The sequence below is a fragment of the Peromyscus maniculatus genome, chromosome 12, assembly GCF_049852395.1.
Source record: "Peromyscus maniculatus bairdii isolate BWxNUB_F1_BW_parent chromosome 12, HU_Pman_BW_mat_3.1, whole genome shotgun sequence".
NCBI lineage: Eukaryota > Metazoa > Chordata > Mammalia > Rodentia > Cricetidae > Peromyscus > Peromyscus maniculatus.
In genome coordinates, this window is record NC_134863.1 from 5443930 (window position 1) to 5454871 (window position 10942).

Below are 10942 nucleotides of genomic sequence, written 5' to 3' on the forward strand. Positions count from 1 at the left end.
CTCTGGTGCTCTGATAGCTGTCCACACAGAGGCGTCCACTGACCAGGAACACCTCAATTCCTGAGCTGTCCTTCAAAGGTTCTCATGGCCCTGGCTTCCCACAAGAGCCACTCCCCCGGACCAAGCTGCCTGCCCATACTGTCTCCAGCTTCCTCAGCGCCAGAGGGACCTCTCTGTCCCTGGCATCCTCACTGTGAACGACCTCCAAGACAGCTGGGTAGAGGGAATTTTAACCACCGACTCCTGTTTGCCCTAAGGCAGTTTGGCAGTGCGTGAAAATGTCCCCTTGAACAACCTCCCCCAGGCCCTTTCTGGAATTTGGCAAGGTCAGATGGTACAGAAACCGCCAGATGAGGAGGAGAAAGGTTTATTCAGTGTGGAGTCTGGCAGGGGAGACTGCTCAGTGTCGAGCTGGGCCGCTCCACCTCCCCAGGCGCTGAAGGCTCAGGGTTGTTTCACTCTGGTAGTGCCGGCGGCAGTTTGGCCCCACGTGGATTTAGGCCTGCCGAGCTTGGATCTGGAAGATTGGGGAAGGGCAGAGGCCGAGGCAGATCCAGGTGAAGGAGAGGGTGCTCCAGCAGGGACCCGTAAAGTTTGCAGGTCTGCGCCTGTCCTTTCTTAGGATGCAACGGCTCCGGCCGGCTCGGCCACCAGCGGGGTTGTGAGCGATAACTCGCGGGAGGCGTGGGCACGCGCGCGCGCACGCAGCCTCCGCAGGCGACCCAGTAGGAGCGCCAGCAGCAGCGCGTGTAGCAGCCCGAGGACCAGCAGCGCGACCTGCGCCACCAGAGCCCCCCAGCAGAGCAGGCCGGGCGCGCACGCTGCCCGCAGCTCTTCCTCTGCCACGTAGGGCAGCAAGCGGCCGCGCAGCGCCGGAGGCGCGACGCAGCGCAGGTCGCGGTAGGGCGCGCGTTCGGGGCGGCCGGCCAGCCAGGCGCGCAGCGGCAGTAAGCGGCAGTCGCAGCGCCAGGGGTTGGCACCCAGGTGCACTGCGCGCAGCGCAGGGAGCGCATCCAGAAGCCCGGGCGGCAGGGCGGTCAAGTTGTTGCCGGTCAGCACCAGTTCGGTGGTGTCGGGAGGGAAGGCAGCGGGCAGCGAGGCCCAGGTCAGTCCGCGGCGCCCACAGTCCACGAGCGTCCCTGCGCAGCTGCACGGCGCGGGGCAGCCTGCGGCTGGGAGGCTGGGCCGCGCTAGCAGCAGAAGCAGCAGGCTCAGCGCCCCGCGCGGCCCTGGAAGAGAAGCGCCGGCGTGAGCCGCGAGCATCACCGGGAGCGCCAGCGCGGCTCCCGCCAGTTCCTTTTTTTTTTTTTTTTTTTTTTTTTTTTTTGGATTTTCGAGACAGGGTTTCTCTGCGTAGCTTTGCGCCTTTCCTGGAGCTCACTTGGTAGCCCAGGCTGGCCTCGAACTCACAGAGATCCGCCTGGCTCTGCCTCCCGAGTGCTGGGATTAAAGGCGTGCGCCACCACCGCCCGGCTTCCCGCCAGTTCCTAAGGCCAGCGTCCCGCGAGTCCGCAGGCGCCTCCACCCCGGCCACCCTGCACGCTGGCTAGTGTTTCCCTCCAAGTCTGACCCAAGCCTTTGCCCATTGCTGCCCAAACCAGAACACCTGGCGTGGCTCTGTCCAGGAAGCGGCAGACCCGACCCCAGAACTCACGGGAGCCCATGGCGAAAGGATGGCAGCCCAATTCTTTCTGGAGTGGCGATGGCCCGAGACTGCAGCAACAGACCACAGTTCTGCCGCCTGGCCAAAAATAACTCTGAGCCGGCGCGCAAGGGTGTTGCGGTGACAGATAGGGTACTATCGCCAGGGCCCCGCAGGCATCCCGGGCTTCCGCCCCCGCCCGCTCCCTGGGCCTCATGGAACACTCGGACACTCGCTGCGACGTTCACCAACTTTGTTCTCCTGCCACCAGGACAGGACGCGGCATTCACAACTGAACAAAACAGAGAATGGGGTGTGTGGGAGGGGACATGCGGGTGGAGAGATGGAGGAGGCCGAGGGCTGGAATCCCAGAGCAACAGAGCTGCTGGGAGAAGACCTTGACCTATAGGTAGGTGAAAGTAGTCTAGGCATGGGGGACCCCGTTCCAGCCGCCCCCGGAGTCCGTCAGGTCGACCCAGGAAGGGGGCGTGAGCGGTCTAGCGCATCGCGCGTCCTCGCCTTCCTCCTAGACGCTGCTAGGTCTGGGGTCTTCCTAAAGGCCTCAGCCTCCAAACCCGTGTGCTCTGGTCCCGAACAGAGCGTGGTTAAGGAGTGAGGGGGATCCGGCCTACTTCCGCACACAGTAGGACATTAGCAAATGCTTCCTAGCCCACTGGAACTCGCAGAGGGGGCCTCCTGACTCCGTTCTGCAGTACTAGCGTGGTTAATAGGCCCGAGATCCTGCGTCCATGTCCCTCCTCTACCCTGGTTTATTGGCCGCTGGGGCAGTGATCTTTTAGGAAGAGAGATCTTGGAGATTATGCACAACTTGTTCCCTTAAGACAGGCGGGAGGTGGGGGCCGGGGCGGCAGGAAGTTGGGGGAGGGGCCGTGGTTCAGACCACTCAGAAGCAGATACGAATGACCGGGAAGGGTGGATGCTGAGAATAAATTAGGGTCATCTGGGGGCTGTGGCTCTGTGGCTCCAGGCCTGAACAGTCTGGTCAAAGCCACTTTGGATTAGGGTTAGGTCCAGGCCGTCTGAGATCCAGATGAACCCAGAGTTGAATCCAGGACAGCCTGGGATCCAGGGGTGGAGGGGCCAGCCCGGAAACCGGCCGTCTATCCTTGGCGATGTCGGACTGGGGCTGGATGTCACTGGTCTTGCATTTGCTGCTTCATCTTCTGCAACATCTCCTGCATGCGCCTTAGCTGGGGGGTGGGACGACCCAAGTCCGAGTGAGAGAAGACCGGAGGTCTAGCCCCGCCCTCTGCTTCTCCTTCCGACCCTTTCACCCGGCAGTCATGGCCTCCCTCTCTACGTCCACCCACCTCTTCATCCTTCATCCTGATGAGCTTCTCCGTCTCCGCGTCCGGGGTGGGCAGCGGGAGGATAGGGATGGGGCTCTCCATACGGCTGTCCTGTGTGAGTTTGCTGTGAAAGAGAGAGCTGAGCTGTTGGGAGGTTCGGGTCAGGAGGATGGGGGATGCCAGGGTCAAGACGCTGGGATGATTTGGGGATTGGGTCTTCCGTGGCGCCAGGGCCTGGGCCAGGGTGGGCAGGTCATCTCCGGTAGGGTAGCCCACCTGGTCATCTGCTGGATGCAGTGGGCACGGTAGTTCTCGTAGTGCACATCGCACGTCACATCCTTGAGGTCATGCATGTGAGTTCGGATTAGCATGTTTCGAAGCTTCACAAAATCGCAGTGAGCTTGATTCTCCACTGTGGGGCAGGAGCGGTCGGTGGGCAGGCCTCAGCCTCGGGGAGCCTCCTCCTCCTCCTCCTCCTCCTCCTCCTCCTCCTCCTCCTCTTCCTCCTCCTCCGCACCCAGTGCTCCCTGCCTCAACTCACCTTCCACGATCCCCCAGGGGTACAGCCGTCCCCGGACTCGCTGCCCCTTGGCCTCCACCACAGTGTTGCTGCCGATCACAGCGAAGGGCGCGCTTTCCTAGGGAAGGGGAGCAAGGACCCAGCCCAGGCCAGCCCGGCGTTGTAAGAGGCGTGGCTCGGAGGCTGAGGGGGCGTGGCCGATCCAGCGCGGCCACCATCTCCATCCCAACCCGCACGGCCCCTCTTCTGGTGGTGCCTCTGTTACCCACTAAAGCCACAACCTCTGCACAGCTCAAAGCCCTGGGGCTTCTGCCAGGCTGTGCACAGCTTCTCTGGCTCCGCATGCTTCCTGGAGTTTCCTCCATTTTTCAAGGCAGAGCCAAGCCCAAGCTTACTGGTGGGTGGCCCTGCCCACCGCTCCGGGCCCAGCGGCCCCCTAGTTCCTGGCTTTCTGTCATCGTCATTCTAGCCTCCGGGGTATTCAAAGCCAGCGCCCTCCGCCCTCCGGAGCTCAGAATCTTGGGAACTAGGACTCTACACAGCCACTGTGCTGATTCTTGGAAAGCAGGCCAGAATGGCTCCAGTAAGTGCTCCAGTAAGCACCCAGGGGAGGTCCAAACGATCCACCACAGACTAGACAGGGACACAGGTGACCCTGCGGCCCTGTGACAGGGGGCGTAGTCCCGCTCCTCTGGGAACAGATGATTCCTGCCTTGATCTCCTTGGGCCTGGGTGCTTAGCCCTCCCCGGGGGCCGGGGGGCCTCCAACGTTTTGCCCTCCCCGCTGCCGGCTACGCGCTCACCTTCAGTTCGCGGTCCTGTTGCTTGAAGTCTTCATCTTCATCTGAGTCACATTCTGGAAACTGGTACACATGGATCCCAAACTTGTCAATCTCCTCCCGTATCTGCAGCAGTGAGGCCAGAGCTTAGACTCAGCCCTGGCCAGCTCCCCCGGAGGGTTTGCCCCACCACCCCACTCCCCCACCCCTCAGCTATAGAAGACTCACCCTATCCTTCAGCTTCCGGATCTCACTGGGGACCAGGCAGTCGGCCTTGGCGATGAGCGGGACGATGTTCACCTTCTCATGCAGCGCCTTCATGAAACCCACATCCACTGGCCGCAGTCTGCAGAGGCAGGGTGGGGACGGCGTTGTTGGGGTGGGGGGTGGGAGTGTGGGGGTGGGGGTGCCCTGACAGGGACACCCGCCCTGAGCCGGGCTTCGGGGCTGCCACGCACCCGTGTCCAAAGGGGGAGATGAAGTACAGGCAGCAGTGCACCCGGTTGTCTTGGATGTTCTTCCGGTTGAGGCCACTTTCATCGCGGAAGTACTGCTCAAACTGCTGGTCCACGTAGTCGGTGATGGGCTTCCAGCTGCAGGTGGAGGAGAGTGAAGCCGGCCCTGGAGCGGCCGCGGGGCGGTGGGGTGGGGTGGGGCGGGGCGGCGGACCAGGGGCGGGGCAGTGGGCGGGGCGGCGGGGCAGTGGGCGGCCCGGGGGCGGGGCGGCGGGCAGTGGGCGGGGCGGTGGGGCGGGGCAGTGGGCGGGGCCGGGCGGCGACCCTCGGGCCGGGAACCTGCTCCTCACCACTCAGAATTGTTCACAGCGTCCCCAAAGCCGGGTGTGTCCACAATAGTGAGCTTCAACTTGACCCCCTTCTCCTCGATGTCCACGGTGTGTTTCAGGATCTCCACTGTCTGGTTGATGCGTTCTGCAGGAGAAGGAGAGGCAGGATCTGCAGGCCATCCTCCACCTTCACTCCGGGTACCCTCACCCACCCTGGTGCCTGGGCCCCAGTCTCATCCTGACTCCTCCTCACCCCCCAGATAGGGGCCCAAGCCTCCAGCGAGTGGCAGGGCGCCCTCTGAGGTCTCTCAGGGCAGGGGCGAGTGAACTGGTGAGGACCTGTGTGCCCGCTACTCACCCTCGGCACTCAGCAGCTTCCGGTCCTTGTATAGGTCGGTCAGAAAGAGGCTGTGGACAAGAGTGGACTTCCCCAGGCCAGACTCACCTGGCCATGAGGAACCGGGAGAGAGCTGGGTTAGATCTGGGCTGACCCCCGGCCGCAGACGCTCCACCCACACGTCTGACCACTCACCAGCCACCATGAGGGTGAAGTCGAAGCCCTTCTTCACCGACTTTCGGTGCACTTGGTTGGGCAGAGTGGCGAAGCCGACGTACTGCTTGTCGATGTCCTGAGGGCAGGGGTGGAGTTGGGGCAGGTCAGGGGCATATCCTCGGTGTTGGGGGGCAGCCCGAGGCCCTGTCTCTCATGTGGCTCGGGTGAGCAGATAGCGCAGCCCCTGGCAAGGGGCATTTCATCAGCAAAGATGGGATGAGGGATGTAGAGCAAAGGCCGGAAGGACGAGGTAGGTGAGGGGGTGGCAGGATAAGGCACCCCGACCCAGCCTCAGCAGAGGTGTCCCCCCAGGTGGATGGTGGGAATCAGTACGGAGACCCCCCCTCAGAAACATTCAAGGACCTCAGCACAAACTCATCCCCAGAGTATCCGGGGTGGGCGGCTCGTCTGGCCCAGATCCAAGCTTGGGGGTGGTGGTTCCCGAAGCAAGCATCCGAGCGGGGGCTATTTATAGACTGCAGTACCGAGCCTCCCCCGCCGCCGCAGGGTCTGCGCTGCCTGCACCCACCCCTAGTGGACATCTGCCCCGGGAGCCCCTGCCAGCTTCTCTGGGAGCCAGAGGGTCCTGGCCGAGCACACGCGCACACATGACCCACATTCCACCCTGGCTCCACAACCACACACACAACCACACACACACCTTGAGCCGCCTCTGGGCCTGGGTGCGCGGCGACAGCAGCTGCTCCACCAGGCGGTCCTGGGGTGCTGCCAGTGAGTCCATCGTGGCGACCCCGCGGGCCCTGCCGGCCGTGTTCCGACCCTACCCCGGGGTCGGGCCAGGCGGGGCCAGCGATCTCGAGCGACTTGCGCTGGGCAAATTTGCTCTCAAGCCCTCTTCTGCCTCGGGTTTTGAAGACTCGAGAACAGGGGCCGGAAGAGGGAGCAGCGCCTACCTGGTAGGCCGCCGACCTCAGAAGCCGGGCGAGCCATTCCCCTGCCTCTGCGCGGTGGGGCCGCGAACCGTGGCCGCGTCGAGGCTCAGCAGCGGCTCGCGCACTGGAGCCCGAGGCGGGGCTTCGCGGACTCCCGGCAGCGGTGGCGGGGACCGCCCCGCCCGCCGTCGCCGGGAAACGGTCGCCTGGAAATTGGGCCGCAGGCGGAGCCTCGAGCAAACGGCTGCGGAGGGCAGGGCCCAGCAGAGGCGCGCGGGCGGGGGCGCCGCGTGGACCCGGAGCGCAGCCGTGGCACCCGAGGTCGGGTCCAGACCGTCCGCAGGCGGGCGGCGAGGTGGCTGCGGTCGCGGACCTGCCTCCCGGACGCCGCGCGGCTGCCGCCCACCAGAGGGCGCTGCAGAACGCTCCGGACCCACGCGCACCGGCGCGGGAAGCGGCCCCAGCCAACACCTTGCTGTCCTCGCACTTCATCCGAAACTCACCCCCACCCCCCAACCGTGCCATGGCCACCAGACTACCCACCGACACACCACTCCCCACTCCCTGAGGGCTCACTCTTCCCTAACACCCGCGTGTGCCTGTGCCTGTGACTGGGGTCATTCTCTTCCCGCGTGGCATCTTCATATGCGCGGAGGACAGGGCGCACCTTTTCCTTACTGAGTCCTGCCAGGACCTGTCCCGGATCTCGCTCTCCCCCCTGCTTAGCACAGGTTCATAGTGGGGGAGGCCAGGCAGAGTGGCACTGGCCTTTAACCCCAGCCCTGGGGAGGAGAGACAGGTGTGTATCTCTGTGAGTTCGAGGCCAGCCTGGTCTACAGAGTGAGTTCCAGCACAGCCAGAGCTACATAGTGAGACTCTGTCTCAAAAAACAAACAAACAAAAGGGTGCAAGGGCGGTGCAGTGGTCAGAGCTCAGATGGCCCCCTGCCTTCCTAGCTTGGAAGCCTTGGTCAGGCTGCAGCTAGGCAAACTCTGCCCACAACATGCCAATACTTGAGGTACCACACGTCCCTGGAACCATAGGATGCTGATGAACTGGGAAGTCACCAGCCTTTCCTTAATCCTTTCAGCCCCACCAGAATCAGAGCACACCATCCCCAGGCGGCAAGAAACTAGAGGAGCCACTGTCCCAGAGGCCGAAGGACCGGGAGACCTCTCTCCCCCACGCGGGAACCACCCCTCCTCCAGGAAGGCTCTCCCCCTTGGCTTCTTGGAGGGGCCTCCACCCTGGGTCTTGCTGTGGGGCCTGAGGGTGGCTGGCACCTGGGGAGGAGGGTGGGCCCACAGCACAAACAGGAGAACCATTCATCCCAGGGCTGAGGAGCAGCCTCCCAGTTCTGGCTCCCAGAAAGAGGCTCCTGGCTCCTGGCTGACCTGCAGGCAGCCTCCAGGCTGAGTCCACCCGCCTCCCCTCCCCCACTGCTGGGGCACAGCATCTCACACACATCACACACACAGCTCTCAGCCCGGCATCCACCCGGATAGGTGGTATCTCCAGCCTAGGGCATCTCTGGAAGACCACACCCTGATGCTGAGCAGAGCTGGCTGGGCTCATGCTACCCCTCCACTTGTCCATGGGGAAGGTTCACGCTCTGGTGAAGTTCAGGTCCAACAGCCTGAGTCTTGCTCCCCATTCACAACCTGTCCGAGTATCACCCACTCTGGCCGTCACAGCCTGCGTGTCTCGTGGGGAAGCCCTAAAGGAAGGGGGTGCTCTGCACAACCCTTTTTCTAGTCCCCGAGGCCCAACAAATACTCCTCAGGGAGATGACGCCATATGCCACAGCTGTGCCCACCTCTTCGTGCGAATGAGACGCTTGAGGCTTCTCCATCCTCAGAATTCTGAGCAGGCTCAGCTGAAAGAGGTCTCATCGCTGCCCGAGAAGGGGTGTGAGGGGAAGGGGCAGACAACCTCCTTCCCCAGACTACTGCGCTGACACCCCCCCCCCCAGTGTAGAGTAAGCAGGAGACCTGGTTAAGCCCTGTCTCACACACCACAGGGAGCCCTGAAGGCACTGTGCGCTGCTCCCCCAGGCCCACGGGGGCCAGCACCTGAACTCTGGCACTCTTCCGGGGCGGGGCTCCCTCCATCTGCCACGACCCAGTGCCCCAGTGATCTCTTCCTTTGGGCCTGAGGCTAAGGGATGGTGTGAGGCTGGCTCCTCACTGACCTCAGAAGATGGGCGGATGGAGGCATGAAGGGCTCACAATTCAGCAGGAAGGGGGGGGGGTCGCCATCCTGGCAGCGACGGACAGGAGAATGGTGCCCAGCAGCGGGTACCCAAGGCAGGTGACTTGGAGGACCTTCCGGAGGCCTTGGAGAAGAAGCCTGGGTCCCTGCCTCCCCAGCCTCTGGCTCTTTCCCTCTCCCTTACACAATAGCCAGGCAACAGTGTCCCCAGCAGGCTTTGTCTGGCCTGCTGATGAGGATGGGGAGGCAGTTCTCTAGGAAGGCTCCTGGGGGAGCCCCTCCCGATAAGCCTCACCAGTCTTGGGCGGGGCATGTCCCTACCAGGGGGCTCCAGCTCACCCCATCTGCCGGCTGCCCTTGCTTTGCCCACTTCACGCCGGTCTAGCACTCTGGGGTCCACCCGGCATCAACGCTGGGTGTGAACCTCCATCCCCAGTCAAGCCTGCCCAGGTCTTCGGCTGTCAGAACTGGGCCTTTCCCCCCCCCCCACTCCCTCCTTCAAGCAGGGCCTCGCTCCAGCCGCCGAGGACAGGGTCGCCCACTTCCACACCACTCAGCTTTCACAACCCTGGGCTCCTTTGGGTTCTCACAGGGTACCCAGGCCGGCTTCTCAGTCGCCCCGCACTCTTGTAGGGGCGGGGATCAGGCTAGCCCTTTGGAAGGCCACAGCCTGGCTATACCCAAGGGTTGGAGGACCAGTGCTGGGCACTGGGATGACTCAGATAGGGAGCGGTGAAAGTTCCAGGTCTCGGAAGAGGCCCTGCCGAGGACTGGTGAGCATGAATTAATGTGTGGGAGAGAGAAGCGCGAAGGTGCATGGGCATGAAGTGGGGTAAGCAGAAGCCCCCAAGATGCTGCTCGGGGGACTGGAGGACCCCCCCTCCCCTGTTCCTGGCCTGTCATAACTACAGCCTCACCCTGGACCCCCAGCACGTGGCCTTCTGGTTAGGTTAGGAAGGAGATGCTGGCCCTGGACCAGAAGACAGAGGCCCTCAACCCCGGGGCGATGCCTAGGCCCCTGCTACGCAGGTCAGGGAACCAGGCGCGGTGCCCACTCTTCCCCTCCGTAGCCCCAGGAGCGGCGGCGCTGCCCCTACAGATAATCGATTATCGCCACTGGGCTGGGTGACGGCCGGCGGGGGCGGGGTCACGCCTGGGCGCCACCAGCATCGGTGCCACAATGGGTGACAGCCGGTCGGGTCTCACCACCGGCCGAGCGGCGCGGCGCCGGTACCTGTTTGTCCTCTGCGTGGTCGGGGTCGCGGTCCGGGGCGGGGCGGGTCCGGGCGGGTCCGGGCCGGCGGGCAGGGGAGAGACGGAGACAGACGGTGAGAGGCGGGCGGGCGGGCGGCGGGGACAAAGGCGCGCGCGGGCACGCGGACAGGCGCCGGGCTCACCTGGGGTCGCCAGCTTGCTCTTGTACCGCAGTCCTGTGCTCATGGTGGCCGCCGGCGGGGGATGTGCGGCGGCGGGCGCGCGGGCGGGGCGCGGCGACCAGCGGTGGAGGCCGAGGCCGGCTGCGGGGTGACCCGCCCCTCCGCGCCGCCACCACCCGCCCCGCCCGCGCGCCCGCCAGCCAATCGGCGCCCGCCGCGCCCACGCGCGACCCGGAGCGGCCGGTGGGGGCGGGGACTGAGGCGTCCCGCTGTGGTCCCCCCCCCCCCTGCCCCCCAGGCCTTTGGTTCTTTGGGCTGGAGCAGCCCGGCTATTCCCACGGCCTAGTCCGGAACGCCCCCTCCCCTTCCTGTCATCAGCCCAGGCCTGGACTCTGCGCTCCCTGGGCTGTCGCTGGAACCCATATCCTGGGCCTCTGACCTTCCATCACTGTGGCCATTCCATAAGGCCCGTCCCAGGACTGTGCTGTCAGCTTCACGCAGCTGATGCATGAGTTCAGGGCTTATAGGTACCCCTCTTCACCCCGTTGAGATGCACTTGGGAGGGGCAGGCCTGGGAGCCCTGCTCCTGGTACTGATGGTTGGGCAGAATCTAATACCCAGCTCTCCTCCTACAGTCCTGCTGGGCACCCTACTCTAGAAGCACACACACTTGGGCAAGATGCAAAGCACATGCCGGGGCGTGGTTGCATGGCCTCTTTTCCTGGCCTGCAAAACGGGAGTACTTGAGGTGTGGGGCCAGACGGGCACAATCTGAAGGCCACCTTACCCCTTCTAGCTCTAGCTCTGGCCCCTGGTGTTCCGTAGACTCACAGGCTGTGATGTGTGCTCTCCATCACCCTGGCAACTGGGGAGC

The 10942-nt window shown here is 64.1% G+C and overlaps 2 protein-coding genes across 7 annotated transcripts; both read right to left on the minus strand.

The window, feature by feature from the left end:
- Positions 1 to 479: 479 nt before the first annotated feature.
- Gp1bb (glycoprotein Ib platelet subunit beta) lies at positions 480 to 1882 on the minus strand. The gene is made up of 2 exons (XM_006994460.4): positions 1655 to 1882; positions 480 to 1229 (listed from the first exon to the last, which is right to left on the minus strand). The coding sequence occupies exons 1-2, from the start codon at positions 1857 to 1859 to the stop codon at positions 619 to 621; spliced, it is 816 nt and encodes a 271-aa protein (XP_006994522.2). The 5' UTR covers positions 1860 to 1882; the 3' UTR covers positions 480 to 618.
- Septin5 (septin 5) lies at positions 1882 to 10246 on the minus strand. 6 transcript variants are annotated; one of them, XM_076548513.1, is made up of 12 exons: positions 10090 to 10239; positions 9610 to 9937; positions 5568 to 5664; positions 5394 to 5480; positions 5057 to 5180; positions 4710 to 4844; positions 4480 to 4597; positions 4276 to 4377; positions 3494 to 3590; positions 3229 to 3364; positions 2974 to 3076; positions 1882 to 2853 (listed from the first exon to the last, which is right to left on the minus strand). In XM_076548513.1, exons 3-12 carry the CDS (start codon positions 5575 to 5577, stop codon positions 2797 to 2799), a joined length of 969 nt encoding a protein of 322 aa, XP_076404628.1. In that variant the 5' UTR covers positions 5578 to 5664; positions 9610 to 9937; positions 10090 to 10239; the 3' UTR covers positions 1882 to 2796. The 6 variants fall into 6 exon arrangements, with proteins under 6 accessions (XP_076404628.1, XP_076404626.1, XP_076404629.1 ...); XM_076548511.1 differs by having other exon boundaries at positions 9927 to 9937; positions 10090 to 10221; XM_076548514.1 differs by lacking the exon at positions 9610 to 9937 and having other exon boundaries at positions 10090 to 10246.
- Positions 10247 to 10942: the final 696 nt, after the last annotated feature.